The sequence below is a fragment of the Argiope bruennichi genome, chromosome 11 (genome assembly GCF_947563725.1).
Source record: "Argiope bruennichi chromosome 11, qqArgBrue1.1, whole genome shotgun sequence".
Taxonomy (NCBI): Eukaryota; Metazoa; Arthropoda; class Arachnida; order Araneae; family Araneidae; genus Argiope; species Argiope bruennichi.
The window spans coordinates 45,227,051-45,245,492 of record NC_079161.1 but is presented as its reverse complement, the minus strand read 5'-3'; the positions used below and the strand labels follow the sequence as shown (position 1 = coordinate 45,245,492).

The following is an 18,442-nucleotide window of genomic DNA, read 5'->3' as shown; positions in this document are numbered from 1 at the left end:
TAACACATTTAAAAACTTTTGACCAGAAAGAAACATTAAATTTGACTTATAATCTGTATTTTGATTTTTATTGATATTTTTACATCATTTGATGAAATACAAGTTATTTTATGTTTATACATCTATGTAAAGATGTATATAAAATAAAACATAACACTATATTGTGCTTAAAATATAATACAAAGGGGATTTTTTCCCTTAATATTAAATGGAAATTGCTAATGCAAAGCTATGTAATTCGAACCTGAATGTGATTCTTCATATACATGATTCTACCAGCAAACGTTTTATATATATAAAAAAAATCAAATAAAAGCATTATTTAAGCAAATAAATAATACTGAAAGCATTGAATAATTGCATTCAGCATTATTCATTTGTGAGAATGTTAGTCTTCTATTCATGAAAAGAAGGAATTAATCATTCTGCTCTTGAGGTGTTTCCAAGATTTACTGAACACATATTGTTTGCTAATGGATTCTAAGACTCCATGGGCTGTTGTCACGTGTTAGGATGGGTTTAATTTGACAAAATAGGGCTGGGAAGAAAGATGAGCAGAGGATATATTGTCATTTAATAAAAAAATATATTCTGGAAATGTGCATATCTTTCCACATTTCATCCCTTTTTGAGATATAATCATTGAAAAATGGTCATCTCAGGATACTGAAACGAACTATATCATGAGAATTGTTTTATGGACTTGCATTCAGTTTTATGCAGATGCACAAATTTCTTTCATCTATGGTGGAGGAAATGTGATTATAGTTATATTAAATAATGCACAACACAACTTGAATGAATATATATAATAATTTGGTTTCATTTCTACACATTAACAGTTTGTTGATAAAAGAAACTTTATTTTTTTCATATGTAAACATAGTTCTATTTGATACCTAAATTTTTGAAATATTTTAGTAATTCCATAGGGTAAAAACAGATTAAAATGCAGCTATGGAAGTTTTCTCTTGCATGCAAAAATTTTTATTCAATATATTTACTTAATCTTTCAGTTAACCTCTTTAACTGTTAAATGTAACAACTAGATTAATATTAAGAACTTAACAATATATCTATGAACTATCATACTGTTTTCTATTAATACTTTAAAGAGGCATTTTCATTAAAAATTTTGTAACTGCGATACATTTTAAAGATTCATTATCCTTATTAGATAAAATTACATTTTCAATGAATAATTAACAATTTAAAACCATTATGTAATATATATGAAACAGAATTTCATTAAACAGTTTGAAGAGAATTCATACCAATCTTCATAACAGCATTCAACAATTGATGTATTTAGCAGTAAGTATAATTTTCATGGGTTTAAAAAAAAGAAGTGGACAGATAATGACTTATCAGATCTTTTTCAATTAACAGCATATCAAATAGATTAAGCACATTTTTATTATGTCATGAATCACCATTTAAAAATAGTGTTTCTTTATATGAAGCTATTCATGGTAAGATTTATTGCAATTAATCAAAAAATGTTTTTTAAAAACTAAGTTTTCTTCAAATGTTGCAAAAAAAAAAAAAAAAAAAAAAAAAACCTAAGATTTTTAAGTTAAAATTTTAGTTTGATTTTTCTTGTTCAATTTAATTACTTGCATTAAATTGTGACAGAATCATTTTTTAAATTTATTTAATTATATGGATAAAAAGCATTAAGCATGTCTATAATTCCTTGTCTGTGTAGTTAAACCTATGAACACTACATTCCCCCTCTCCTATAAAAATGTCAACCTGCCAATTATAAAAGGCAGAGAATGTAAATAATCTTTATATAATGCACGAATTGTAGGTAAATTGCTATTAAAATTATTTGGACATTTTTATTTCCTAATTCTAAATAAAATTTATTTTGATGCAAATGAACTAGAAAAGTAATAGGAGTACTTGTTATCCTAAGTAATATTTAAGATTATAAAACACTGCTTGGATGTTCATTTTCGATATTTAACTTATATTCAATACTGATAGCAGAAATAATTCAAATTATTTCCTTGAAACAGCTGAACATGTGATATTTTATTAGAGAATATAGTAATTCGTAGAAATACTGTATTAAGTGTATTTATTTAAAGAAAGTTATTTCCCAGCGTAAAAATAATTTTCATTATTTAGAATAATAATAATTTTTTAAAATTCCATTTTACATTATTAACAGAGCACTGAACTTATGTATAGGAGTACTGAGCATTTTAATATGAAATTTTAATTATTCAAATTCTTGTATCTGTTGTATGTTTTGTTGGAATATGACTTTATTTTAAAAGAAATTTTTCAAACTGCTAACAAAATGAATCAGAAAATTGCATTTTATATGGCAACTATATACTATAAAAATTTAGAAAATCTCCAAAACTGACTTTTACTATAACTGGGGGAAAATTATAATGTTGTAATTAGCTATTTTTCAATTTTTTTTTTTGCCATGAATTTAAACAATAACATAATCAATTCCAAACCAATAAACAACTTGTTAGTATACAGCAGATAGCATATACAGTACATTCCCGATTATTCGCGGAATTGGGTGGCGCGGCCGCCGCGGATAATCCGAAAAAAAGCTATAAACGGGTATAGCAAAAGAGAAAATAGTCATTCCAACTTTGAAAAATCGTTTTATGTACAATAAAATGTAAAATAAACAGCAGGAAATGTTTAACTAACGCTTAATATTTTAGCGTTAGATATTATTTAGCACTCAAAACTAACCTAAAATGCATTTTGTTAATGAAAACAGAAAAGTGCTTTGTACTTACGAAAGGCGTCAAGGATACACAGAAAAATTAATACAAATGTACTGTTTTAATACTATAATTTTTTATGTAATTATAAAAGCATAACTGTAAAACTACACCTTTTTGAAGAAATCAGTCATTTGTGTTTGCTTCTTGCTTTGGAAGCATTTTCTCTTTGCTTGGAAGCAAAAAAAAACTTAGTGTGGCAGGCGCGGATAATCGGGAGTCTACTGTATATCCATTATAGTTATGCATTATTATAATACTTGAGAGCATATAATCAAATAAATGTATTTTTTTACTTTTGTATAATGTACACACCTTGTATAACATAAATTGTATGCTTTACTAAAAATATTTTCATCATATTATTCAAACAAATAATATAAAGCAATAAGAAACGAGTTATTAAAAGCTTCATGGAAACTAAAGTTTTTTAAAATTAATTTAAAATAATAATTAATAAAAATTTACCTTTTAATGTTGCCATTCCTATTGAATGAAAATATTAAATGTAATTTATATCATTTTATTTACTAACTTGCAGATTATCATTCCGTCTAATTAAATTCATGCAATTCTTTAAAAGTAATTTAATATACAATTTACAATTCTTCAAGAAGTTAAGATGTTTAAAAACCATCTGATGCATTATTCTTATTTCAGTCAAAAAAAAAAAAAAAAAAAACTCTGCAAATTGGAAGATATATTTTATATAAAAGTATTTTTTTTTTTATCAAAAATGGTTTACACACACACATTTATATATTTTTAAAATGTATTTATCATCATTCTTTCTATTTATATAGGTATTACAAACTAAAATTTAATAAAAATATTTTTATCTTGAGCAATATCAGTTATGACAGATGTTTTCATATGATAATACTGATGTTCTTATTTTTGTTATTAAATGTCAAATATCAAGCTCTGATTTCTGATAAAAATTCCTCATTTTTCAAAATTTAACTTATTGGCAAAATGAACTCTATTATATTAAATTGTTAATTAACAAGCATAACCTTTACCATGTCAAATTTATAGACTGCATCTTTTGTTTCCACTATTGTCACTGAATCTTTTGTGTCCAAAATGTTAAGTAGTCATAAAAAAATTTTAATCTGGACTATAATTTTTTTTATTAGATATCAACAATTTTTGTTTAAAATTCAAATTTCAGGAAAAGGCAAAAAAAGAAGAAATTCAATAATGTAGCACAAAACAATGTGCGAAGAAAATACATGCAAAAAGTATAAAGTAAATAGCGGACAAAAAAAAATTATCAAAACTATAGACCAACTAACTTTAATATTCATCCTAAGATATTTATAAAAGTAAGAAATCAATAACATGATTTTCCCCTAAAAACTTTTAAGAAGTAAATTGTACAGGACAAATTGAAATGTATGTAGGACAATAAATATGAAGGGAAAGCAAGTAATTTATTGGGAACTAGCTCACTAGCATATTTTAGCAGACATTTCTTTGAGAATCAATGTCCTTTACAGCATATCTCTGACACAGTATTGGCTTTCTCTTTTTTGCAGATTTTTCATTTATATGATTCAATTGATTGATCTTAGTTTACTTTTGAGCATCAATCACATTGGTACAACAAGCAGTTTCGTTTTGTGTACAAGATTCAGATGCAGGTAAAATTTTTGAGACCTGGTACCTCATTTTTCAGATGAATATTTCTCAAAAATTTTGCTAGATATTTTCTTTGCAACTTCCTTTGGCTTTAACTTTTTCCTTCGACTTAAGTCTGTGCCACAATTATTATTATTTTCTTTTTTGCTAAGAACTTATCCTCTGTAGTTCCTTATTAGATACTGTTTTTACAGATATTTCTCTTTACTTTAAGATAAAAAGTGATAAATAGCAATGCATTGAAATTAAAAATTTGGGAAAAGTTGAGAAAAAAAAATTAGAATACTGCAGATTTGCTGAAGAATTACATCCCTGAAATTCAGTTTTTATTTTACTTTTAAATAATCTTTCTAACTGCAAATAAAGAAAAGAAAATTGCCATTCTTACTGTAAAACTACTTTATTTTGTACAAATACAAATTATGCGTATAAAATACTCTCGACGACAAAAATAATTTTGATTGAAATATTTCTGAATATCACATCAACTTGTAACTGAGATAATGTTAGAAAAATATATACATATAGATATCACATTTTAGAAAAAAAAATCTTATCAAAATATAAAAGTTTCCTAAAGATTTTACAAATTCTTTTTATACACTATAAAATCTGTAGAGGAATGACTTTTAAAAGTAAATAAAATATAGACCTATTTTTATAATGTCTACTTATGAAGGTATATTTGTTAACATTGTTTTGTAATTGAAAAAGTATACTTTATACATTTATAATTAAAATCATTGTGTAAAACAACAATGCTTAGGTAATCCTCAAGATCATATCTCTATTTCAGATATAGTTCAACTTTCAATACCAAACAATTTCAAATTTATACATATGACCTACAACAATTTTGATACATACAATTTATTATAATTCTAGTGACAAGTAATAATATTTTGCTACATTATAAGAAATATTGTTATTTTGGAGAAACAGGAATGAATCTCGAAACTATTGGCAAAGTTTGTCATCTGATAATCAATATATTTTTTTAAGATGTTGCATGAAACATAAGTAAAAATACTTTAAAATTAAATTGTTTTCATCACAAAATAGCATCATTCTTTGAGATAAAATGGTATCAATTGTTAAATAAATCAAATTTTAAATTATGGTTTCTCAACTACAACAATAAAAAAATAAATTCTTAGATAAAAGTTACAATTTTATTGTAAACAATAATATGTTTCTATGCACTTTTTATTCAAGAATTTCAGGCACTGTACATATAAACAAATATATTTAAATTTGATACGACTTCATCGACGGCTTTTTGCTTTACTTTTTTGTCTTCTCTTGATTGCTTCATCCTTTTTCTTTTTAATTTCTTCTGGGGTGCACTTAGGTTGCTGAGACATTAAATCTAAAAAAAAAAAAAAAAAAAATAGAATTATCACTAAACTACAAAAATAGTATAACTAAATTTAAAAATGAATATTACTTTCACATCACAGAATTTTCCTTATTGTTTTTACTCTTTTTTTTTTTCCCTAACCATAGCAAATCCAGAATAATTTTATAAAGAAAAAAAAAACTTTTTATCAGTTGATGAATTATATAAAGGAATGTCTGAAATACCCTTAATAACAAAAATGAATGGAGCTTATTTGGTCTACATTATATAATGAAATAATCTCAGGAAAGTCTCATAAAAAATCCCAAATTTCTATTTAACCCTTTCTAGGGCCGTGGAAAGTAAGCTTCCCACCAAATTTATCAAATTATCAATGTAGGCTGGCATAAGTTCTGACAAATTTTTTTAGAAAGACAGAAACTTAGATGCTTTAGTTCTTTATTTTCCACAAAATGATGTGTCTTGATTTGATACTTAATTATCAATTAACCAAATTAATTAATTGATCAAATTAAATTTATCTAATAAGCTAAATGAATCCCTTTTCTTATTCTAATTTCAAGCCTAAAAATATTTTAACATAATATGACTAGAAAAAAATGGCCTTTTAAAGGGTTAAATACTTTAATTTTTTAGCAATAAGAGGTAAAGTTTCAGATTTTGTATTTTGTCTTAAAAATAATTAAACTTCTAGAGATTCTGTGAGCATATTTGTATAAAATATATATTCAAAAAGAAAAAATGATGTAAATGATAAGTTTTTAATTTGAAAGAATAACTAAATTCTTAATTTAGGACAAATAGCTTACATTGTTCTAACGATAAAAGCAATTAGATAATGCTTTTATATAGCAAAACTGCAGAATGAATGCATTAATTGGAAAAACATTATCATGGCAAATGTTATTTTTTCAGCATGATCAGCTAATAAAAAAGGACAATTTCTGCTGAATAAACTTTTGACTTTTTAAAGCAATGAATACCATAAGAATAAAAAAAAAAGGGGGGGGCAATCAGAAGAGTGAAAAAGAGAAAGTACTTGAATACTGAATGAAAAAATTACATCCCATTTCCAAACAAAATAGTGATTATAACTCTGCATATAAAACTTTAACTTGGGCTGAAACAGAGAAGTAGGTTCACAGAATATAAAAGCAATAATATATTTTGTGCAAATTACAGAAAAATATTTCTTGCTATTAGTATGTAGATAGTAGTTAATTAACAAAAAATGTTTACATGTTATTCAAGAGCTCAACAAAAAAGTCAAAATTTACATTTAAAAGCTATTCTGATGGTGATGGATTCATTTAATTCTCTATTATGATTGCTAAAAAGTGCCCAAGGAAAATAATATTAGAAATTTACAAAAATCTATAAAAAAGAAGGGGAAAAAAGATAATTTAAACATACATCTAATTGGAATTTTCAGATAATAATCTAAGATAACAATAAAATATATTATAATAAAATTATTTGAAAAAGTAATGATATAATAAAATATCTGATAATTTTATTTTAATAAGCATACAAATACTAATAAAATATACATGAAAATGCATTTAGTATTTAAAATATTATTACACATTTTAAATTCATTCTTATTTTCTATTTTTCTTATTCATTATTATTCTTATTATTAAGAGAAGAGAATTTACCCTGAAGTAAAATCATTCAAGCCTTAGGGAAAACAGGTTATTTTTCAAATCGGATCCAATATGCAAAATTTATAAGTTATTTAAAAAGGTAGTTCTGGTGGTAAAATAGTTTCCTTTTTGTGGGGCATTGTAAAATGGTATTATTAAAATGAAACTTGAGATTTAAAAACTGAAAAAAGATAAATTGGCTACATATGATTACAAATGTAGTTGGATGAAAAAAGTCGGAACATACTGGATGGATAAAAGTGTCCTTTTGTAATGATATATATATATATATATATATATATATATATATATAAGAAAGGCATAATAATTTTCACTGTATCATCCAAAAATATTTTATTGTAATTTTTAGCATCTTGAAAAAAAATTTTTTTTTAATAAGGTATTATAGTTCCTCTATAACTAAAAAAAAAAAAAAAAAAAAAAAGCATATATTATCTAACAAAATGTAAACTAAGAAACAACTATGTTTGGGACTATAAAATAATTTCTATAATTCCATTACTTTTACATGCCTATCAAAAATGTGAGAGTACAGTGAATATTGCTTACAATCGTTAATCTTGATTAAAAAAATTATCATACAAACATAATTGAAAAATATGTAACATACTTTCTACTTCATCTATCCTTGATAATATATCAGGTTGACAAAGAAGTGATTCATCTTCAAAGCTCTCATCTTCAAAACTATTATACAATTCTGTATTATTATTCTGCATCACCACAACTTCTACTTCATCTAAAGAATGGCTTTTACTTTCTTCTGTTGAAGATTTTGAAGTATTTGTACATAAAACACTAGACACAATTTTTGAAGCTTCATTCTTTGAAGCTGCAGTATTTCTATTACTTGACTCAGCATTTCCTGATAAAATATCATCTGGAATCTGACTAAGTTCATCTTCACCAATTAGAAAACCATTATCCCATTCCTCCATATCTGAGTCCCAATCAACATTTGTTAACTGTTCTAGAAAGTCATTATATTCATCTAAAGTTAAACGATTACCACAGGAATGTCTTTTTTGTTCCTGTACATCATTAGGCGCAGTTTCAGGTATAGTTGATACAATATCTTCATAACTAGGATTATCAGTAGACACAGTATTTAAAGTTTCAAGTTCTTGTGTTGCCTTAACAATAAAACTATTATCTGCATCTCCCCATAGTTCATCTGTTGAATCATTATCTGTACTATCACCAGCAAGGAATGATTTTGAGGAAATGTTCAATTTTGATGAATTATTACTATTATCTAATTCTTGTTTATTCTCAGAAGTATTATTCTGCCTGAAATTTAAAAGAAAAATAGATATTTACCAATAAAATATTTACAAATATGTGTAAATGAAATTATTTAGATTAGCCCCCACCAGAAAAAAATTATGGATGTAGCAAATTGCAAATTAAATTAATAATGGTTAAACAATTTTTAAGCTTGACATTTTAATTTTTAAGCAATATTAAAATAAATATACATCAAAATAGTGGTAATTAATTTAATGTAGAAAGAACAACTTTCTACATTCCAGCTGTTATTGAAAAAACTCATTATGATAACCTTCAAACCATTGAAGAATTAAAAATTTTTACTGAATACATGACAATTCAGCTAATAACTGAAAATACACAGGTTAATATAAAAAAATACTAAATTTTCATGAAAATAATTTCATGTGTAGTAATTACTTAAAAAATTGAAATAAAGTGATTCAAAAACAATATTAAACAAATAAATTTAATCAAAACATAATAATAATAATAAACAAATAACAAAATTATATTTATATCTTTCCTTTTCTACTATGATATTAACGTTATTTTCATCTTATCATTCTATTAATGTTTTCAATTTCATATATGCCTGTAGTTGTTTTTCTTTCAAAATATATAATAAGTACTAAAAAAATAATAAATGGCCATCCCTAAAAATTTAGCTACAAAGAAAATAATTTATTTAATATCTCCCTCAAAAAAAATTATGACTTAACAGCATCTACATTGTGATTCTTATTATTTTATATTGCGCATTACATTTTATCAATAAAATTCAGTTACAGAAGGTTTATGTTTTATTAAGCCAAGCTTAATTATGCTTTGAAACACATTTAAAACTAATTTTTTTTAAATTGTGCTTCAATAGTGATAATCTAAATTTCATAAATCTAATGTTAAAGACTATATACTTTATATATAACCAATAAAGAATTAAAGAATTTTTAATGAGAATATGAAGTAATATTGTCTTACATTCAAGCAACTGTGTATATTGTTTGATTAAAGAATACTTACCCTGAATTGTTGTCAATTTTTGCTTGGTTATTTAATCCTAAAAAAAAATATTATTAAATTAATATTGATAATATAAAAAATATAGAATTTATACATAATAACTATTAATTAAAAAAAAATAAAGTATCTCGAACATATAAAAATCCAACAAAACATGCAAATTATATGTTTCAGATTAATCAAAGCAAGTAAATATGAAATGCATAAATAGTACTATTAATACTAGAAAGCCAAATACTGGATGAATTTTTCTTACATTTTGCTGAAAAATATAATAGAACATAAGGAAGATTTTAGAGAAGGAAACTAACAATTAACTAATCTACTTTATTATTTGATAGAAATATATTATCTGCTGAACTATTAGGTACTGATGCCTTCCCTCTCTCCAAAGTTATAATAAATACTCTCCAAAATAAATTTTAAAAAGTTAGTGATTACAGGATTTCATATGTATATAAAAGTATTCTTTTAACTCTTTTTTTTTTTTTTTTTTTTTTTTACATATGAGTTAACATTCTGTTGGATGCTGATATTAATTATATATATATTTTTTTCTTGCATATGTTGTTCATGTCACACATGTCGTCTGAAATAGATTTGACACCTGATGGTTGAATTCTTTATTATATTATATTCACCTGTTATGGTACAAGTAAGTACTTTGAAATTTGCTCTCAAATGCAAATCACATATAAGGTTTTAGTGCCAATAGTCAATTTTTATTAATAAAAAGCATGACAATGCTTTCATTCAGTACAATGCTATGTATATCAGCTAATATAAAATTAGAAGTTAATGATCACAAAATTATAAATTCTAAAAAATATATACATTTTCTGGAAATGCATATATTATTATAAACGTATTCTAAAGATGAGACTGAACTTCGATTTCAAGTACATCAAAAACGTTATTTCACTAAATAATACACAATATTCAAAATTAATATTAATACTGACATCTTTGAGCTACTACATGTGTAGTTTAAGATCAAAATACTTTATTAGGACTCATATCTAGAATTGTGAAATTTTATCAAAGGGAAAAGTGAGAGAAAAAGAAAGCTAAACTTTTGAGGAGATACATGTCAAATGGAATTTTAATAAGCAGCCAAAGAAAAAAAAAAACAATGAAAAAGTTATAAAAAAAGTAATTTATAATGAAATTGTCAATAAAAAAATCTATACTGGGTTTTCAAAAGTTGAATCAAGTACTGCAATGCAAATTTATGAAGCGGTTAAATATTAATTTTGAGGGACTGATTTTTGTGAAGGAGTTTCTTTGTATTCACAAATAAATTTAGTTAGAGCTTTCTCAAAGATTAAAGTGCTACAACTCAGAGATAAAATGCAAATGTATAACATTTAGAACACATTATAATAAGTGATAAAACATAATTTATTAAGCCAATCATTTCTTTTATTGTTTTCTTACTAAAGAAAGCCATATAATTATTAAATAGAATTCCATAACTATATCAGGGAATTTCAAATAAATTTTGAATATCATTCTTTTATTTACAAAACATTTTACTATTATTGTTTATAAGCCATTGTTCTAAAATTGTATTTGTCAGTAATTTCTTTAACTGCTTTCTTAATTTCGTTTTTTAAAAAAAATGTTGAAATTTTAACAAGTTGTGAAACTTTGTAAAGCATATAACCATGTATAACCATAACAAAAGAAGAGAATGTAATCTACAATGGCTAAAAATAGTAAAAGCATATTTATTGTATATAGTAAAACAGTCAATTTAATTAAAATACACATCATATATAAAAATATTTTTTTAAAAAATTAATCAGGGAAACTAATAGAAAATTAATATAGCTTATTTACTTGGTATTGTTTCAATAAACTTTTTTAATTCTTCAATAACTTGTCGAGGACGCTTTTTCACTCCCTTCTTATTTTTTCTGTAAAATGTATAAAAATATATATAAAAATCATTTTGACAAAAATATGAAATAAGATTTGAAATAAACAAGTCACAACAAAATGAACACTAAAAATTAAACAATTTTAAATAAAATGAGAACTAAAAAAGGATAATTTATTAAGCAAAGCATCAAAGAAATTTGACAAATGTATGCTGCTCCAAAAATAACTTAATACAATAAAGCATCCTAATCAACATTCAATCTCATGAGAAGGATAGACAATTATTATTTTAATGAGCAAAGATTTTTAAAATGTGTCAAAGGGGTAGGGGCTGGAGAAGCTGCAATTGCTGAAATACAAAACTTTGTTTTATATGGTTATTTTGAAACACAAATAATATAAAAAATAAAACTCTTCAGTTTAGACAACAGTCACTAAAATGTGTGTTAACATAAAAGTTCCAAATCACTAATTTGGTGCAAAATCTGATATTTCATGAACAATACTATTTTATTTGAACATCTGACAAACATTTGGTTGCTACCAAAAAGTAACAAATAAAAGAAAAACTAATGACAAATTTCAAAAGCACCAACAAAAGTGGACTGATATGAAAATAAATGAAAATAGTACCTTCTGCCTTATGTAAAATTCTTTTAAATCTCAGAAGGTAATCAAGAATGAAATACATAAAATTAAGTTTAAAAATAGTGCACTTAAAGGTTAAAGTATACAATTATTTGGTAAATGATGTTTACCTTAATAATTTTAATGGGAAAAAAGCATTAACTCAACAAAGAAAAAAAGTTCAATGTCAATATTAATTCCATACTAAATAATTAAACACAACTTACACAGTATTTTTAATAGCACCATCAACTTTCTGCTTAGTCATCCAATTTTCTAATAGTTTTATATATTGAACAGGCTGAACATTTGAGCTACATTCAGGCACCTGGAAGGAGAAACTTAATATTAAAAGAAAAATGTCTGATAAAATACAAAGTCTATTAAAATGACTTCAAAATTTCAATTTCAATAAAAAAAATTTAATATTGATTTCTGCAATATGATTTATCTTCAGAATATATTTAAATATATAACAATGCAATTATACAGTGAACTTGAAGACTCTTCTTCCAATATTCTTATTCCGAGAATAAGAATAATTATTCAGGGAATTCTTATGCAGGAATATGTCAGGAAATAAAATTTAGCCTATTATGTAAAATAGTAAAACATAAGGTATTATATAACTAATGAATTTAAGTCAACCTCTAATCTAATGAACTTCTCTCCTTTAATCTATATAACTATTTATAGAATTCTTATATATAGAGAAAATTTAATACACAGAAATACATACTACAAAATTAAAGAAAAAACAATTAACAGTACATTGTTTCAGATTAAACAAGACTTAAATGGATTAAACTATCAAAGAGATTTATTTTCAAAAATTTATGACAATTTTATAATTAAAATTACTAATCCATACTTATCCAAACTTCACAGTTTTTCCTGGACTTTTTTTTAAAAAAAAATAGCCCTTTTTCTACATCTTTTATTAAGCTGAACTTCTTTTGTTTTTTAAAATTTCCATTTAACAGTCATATTCATAACATTTGATTTTGCAGTTAACTCCCATTTGCTTTGAAATATTCAAATTATATCTTTTACAGAAACATTTTTAATAATTTTTATTCATATATTTTTTAATGTAATTGCAATACTAAATTATATTTAAAGATTATATTTTGTTCACATAATCTCTTTCATTTTAATTTTATTACCTATTTGTTTCTACAGAAGATATATTATAAAAATCTGGTCATAATAAATTCAAAGGGATTAAAATTTTCTCCCCTAGTTCAGGGAGCATACAGTGAGAATACCTTAACTGCCACATACATTGCTTGCCATAATTGATTTTGGAACAACACAATATTGAGTTTCTGTTAGTGATATTTTACATAAGCAGTTGTTCTCCAAATGTATAACTTACAATTTGCTCTTATTTGCCTCAATGTTCAAATTATATATTTCACAGAAATGCCCTAAATAAGTTTAACTTATATTTATTTTTATATTCATCAGTCTATTAAATTACATATAAAGAATATATTTGGAGGTTTTACCAAGTAATAAGTTGACCTGCCTTCAAATATATGAATAAAAAAGCACATTTCAAATTAATAAAATAATAATTAAAATTAAAATCACATATATAAACAGAGTGAATTTGGCCTAATCTAAAAATAAGAGAGGCTGACAGAAGAACTCATGCAAACCATAAATCATGAAAATAACATTGCCCAATCAATTACCATTATCAACTTAATGCACTTAAAGTGATTATACTACATATCAGGAAAAATCATTAAAAAAATAATTTTAAAAGTTTCTAATGAACCTCCATATTAAATAAGTACATATTTTGGAAGAGCAGAAAAGATCCTTTACGATTTCACCACAATACTTGGATTTAAAACCCAACTACAAGAACAGAGACCTTTGCAGAATGCAAAACTAAATTATCAACAAAATCTTCAATGTCAAAACTGTCAATACCTTTTTAGCAACAATATGTCAGATTTACTAAACAATTTATTTATTCCACTAGCATTTGAATGAATCTACAATAAACTATGTTAATATTTTAGTTCAGAAGAAATTAGGATTAGAAAATATACAGTATTCAAATTACAGTATTTCTCTCTTTTGTTTAGCTGCTTAGCTTATATTCACTCTCTATATATTAATTAAATAAATTAAAAACAAATACTTGGCATTGGTTCAGGTTTTCAAGCAACTCTTGAACAGTCAACTTTATTTCTTTCTTTTTTGAACCTGAAATATATATTCCAATACAGATTTTATTTCCCAAATTAAAGATAAATGTAAAACTTGGACTAAGAATTATAAAAATAAATTAATTTATTCTAATTACAATGAAAATACAGATGATTGATAGTACAAATCAAGTCACAATTTTTAGGAGTTAAATTTGCTATCCACTTAAAATTAAAATGACTTACAAAATACTAGAAAATATGAAAAACAAATTTTTTAAAAAAAGTCTCAAATTAAAGGAATATATAAAACCTTTATATTCTTTATATTATATATTTTATTAAATGACTCAAATATTTATCACAAACAAATTTCTTGTTAGTGATCAAATAAATTATTGTTCAGCTAAAAGCTAAATCCTAAATGAACATTCTTTATAGTTATAGTTGACATATGTAGAACATTAATAGAATATAAAATAAGTTTCATTTGATAATAAGTGATCATTTTGATGTAAAAATTTCTAAGCGAGTTATAAGTAAAAAAAAGTATATTGTTGCAGGTAAATAGATCCAATTATAACTGAAAGAGGGAGATATAAGATTTTATCTCTTAAATCTTATATCTGTCATTGGTATTGGATGTCAAACATCTTTCTTTGCATGCTATGCTTATTGTAACTAGGACTAATTGCCACATATGTCATGGTAGTCAACTCACATTTAGTTAAGCCTAAAGTTCATCTACAGCATGCAGCTACTACATAAATGCCTTTTCATTTAATAATTAATTCTTAAATTTATTCCTATTTTCTACTGCAATTAAAGAATGTTAAATTAATCCATCAAGAAATAAAAATATATAACCTTTGGGCAATTTTGGTGAAGTATAATCCCAAATAACATCAGGATGATTTTCTTGTGAATATGGAAAAGATGATGATGGCGAGCTCAGATTTCGAAGACTTGTTTTAGGAGATTGAGAGTTTGGAGTTGAACAAGAGCTGTGTACATCTGTAAAAATATGCATTCAGATATATTTAAAAAGTCTATTATTCATATTCTTAATAATTTCCTTTTCAAAATTTAAAAAAAAAAAAAAAAACATTTGTAGAAATAAAAAAAATAAAGATATGAAAAAAGTAGCAGAATGAACACAATCATCAAGCTTTACAAAAAAAAAAAAAAAAAAAAAAAAAAAGAGTGAAAACTGACATAAAAAAAACTTTTTTTTTTTTTTTTAAGAAGATTCAAACCTGTAGTTTGAAACATCACAATATTTTAATACTCCAGGTTTTATTTATCTATCTTTACTTTCCATATTTCTTCTTCATTATAGCTTTCTTAAAAGCAGCTATAAAATGCTTTAAAAGCATCTGTTTAATATTATTACAATGCCCATCCAATAACAAAAATAATAAATACACAATACTTTTAACAATACAGCACAAAATACTTTTAAAAATATTCTTTAAAAATTTATTTAAATAGATATTATAAATTTATTTTATTAAATATGCAAAAAAAAAAACTATAGAAATGGAATTGGCATTTTGAAGAGCTTATTATATTTATTATTAATAGTAGAAATTGTTTTAAGTGATGCAGAAATGGTTTTTGTGCAATAATATAACTTTGAAGTTATTGAGGAAAAACATTAAATTTTTTATTTAATAAATCTAATTAAAATTTTGAAAAATCCTTATTTAATGAGGGTTTAGTATTTAAAAAGTAATTATGTGCCAAATATGATAGTTCTAATAGTACACCTTGCAGCATATTTTGGATTATGCAATTTGCAGATAATATCACTCTATTTACCATGTTAAAATACAGAATTTCTGTTGATAATTACTTTATATTAAAATTTATAACAAATGGCAAATCATAATTGATTCTATAATTTACTTCATAGTAAAAAATGTTATACAGCTCAACAAAACAGATATTGCCTTCTATTGTTATTGGAAAGGATTTTATAATAATTTTATATTGTCTGGTTATTTAATATATTCATTCTAAATTAAAATAACACAATACTTAATAATTTTATTTCATACAAATTCATGACATCACTACAAAATTTGGATTTTAAATTAATCAAATTTTGCTTTATTTTTAAGTTTATATATAAAATTCTCATACACTATTAATTAAGGAAAAAAACATAAACACAGTTAATGAAAAGAAAAACCATGCACATATAAAAGTAAATAAAATTAATTGCCAGTACAGAAGTGAAATGTCATTCATTAGTTAGAAGCCACATAAAACAATATGCATTCATATCTTACAAGAACAAAGGTTGCTGTAATTTATTCTCAGGAGTAAAAATGAAACAGTCAATAAATACTTTTCAATTCTATCAGTTACAGAAAAATAAACAAATGTAGCATTCACAAAATAAATAAGGTTTAAAATATTTAACAGCAAACCCCAGATATTTATGCTCACCTTTTAAAAAATGCAAAGTCAAAATAAATAAATTAGTCTTATATTTAAAATGCATGAATGAAAAATTATTTAAATATTTAAATTACAAGAATCTTGAAAGAAGGTGATAGCAAGAAAAATTCGAGTTTGACTAACAACATTCATCATTTTTAATTTTCTGAGTAAATTTCAGTATTGTTACCGCTAAAAAAAAATACTAAATGGAAACTAAACTAAGCTTACCTAAACATTTATACAGAAAAAAATATTTTTTTTAAAGAATCTATCTTATTTTACTATATTATACTAAATTTCCAGTAAATGGTAGCAAAAACATTCATTCAAGTATTTTATCGATTTTTCAACCTATACTACTAAAAGAAAGTTTTATGTATGGCCCTGAACATGATTACACCTTTTTATTAGGTATCTAAAGGTAATAAATGTTATGAATGCCATTCATATCAGCCTGTTCATTATAAATTTGATCAAAATTTAATTATGAAATTACTACATTTTCATTTTTTATAAATTTAATTATATTTATTTAGGATAGATTTTATAAACAAATTATAGAATATTTATATTATAATAACTCAATGTCAAAACATTTTAATACAATTTTCTTCTTTAAAATGTATTAAATCAATAGATTTTGCAAGACTAGTGAAAAATCTGTGTCATATTCTTTAGTTTTACCAATAAAAATTTAAAAGCAATTAAAAAAAGTAAAGAATAACAAAACAACAACTAGTAGTTAATATTTTGGGGCAAATTTAACAACTCTACATAATTATAAACTTTGATTACTCAGCTAAAGTGGTAAACACTACTCCTTACCAGCTGAAAAATAAAAACCAAAATTGCTGGCAAATGATTAAAATATTTTATAAAAATTCTATATATATATATATATATTATTTATACTCTGAAATGCTACCTATTTACAATCGTAACATGCAACATAGTCAAATAATAATTTTAAAAAAATATGTTGATCTTTTAAGAATTTAAGGAGAACAATCATTATAAGATTTATATTATTTTCAATTAAACAGCTAAGTTGCAGTAAAATTACGTTGATCATCATAAGATGCAATTTTAAAGAAAGACATCAAGCATTTATGACACTAAATGAAAATCACTTACCAATACCTTGATCTCGCCTGGAAGTTTTCCTTCTAGTTCTCTGAGGCGTTATGTTGTGCTTATTACTTGTTTTAATAGGACTTATATCACATGTATCTAATCCTGAAGCAGCTCGATGCATAATGTTATGGAAAGAAATGCTTTCACCTTTTGATATGGTAATACAAAATAATACTATATGGAAGATTAATATGTTTCCGAACCAATATCAAAATAACATGCAGTTAATAATACCATATTTTATACAGTTAAAAATAATTTTTAACTTCAAAAATAATCGAATAATAACTCATACATTTTACAGCATCACTCAATGAAAACTGATTTTTTATTTCTCATCATAAATCAAAAACGAAAATCAAAACAAAAAATAAAGCGGCATGAGTACACAAGTAGATTATAGTAGGTAAGTAAAAATTATTTGTGTAGTTCGGATTTACATCGAATATAAACAGTAGC

At 24.1% G+C, this 18,442-nt stretch overlaps 1 protein-coding gene across 1 annotated transcript; it reads right to left on the bottom strand.

Annotated features, from left to right (window-relative positions):
- Nucleotides 1-5,041: 5,041 nt before the first annotated feature.
- Nucleotides 5,042-18,357, bottom strand: LOC129957622 (uncharacterized). Its single transcript, XM_056070041.1, has 8 exons — nt 17,984-18,357; nt 15,269-15,415; nt 14,395-14,459; nt 12,464-12,564; nt 11,568-11,644; nt 9,726-9,762; nt 8,044-8,723; nt 5,042-5,775 (listed from the first exon to the last, which is right to left on the bottom strand). The coding sequence occupies exons 1-8, from the start codon at nt 18,102-18,104 to the stop codon at nt 5,672-5,674; spliced, it is 1,332 nt and encodes a 443-aa protein (XP_055926016.1). The 5' UTR covers nt 18,105-18,357; the 3' UTR covers nt 5,042-5,671.
- Nucleotides 18,358-18,442: the final 85 nt, after the last annotated feature.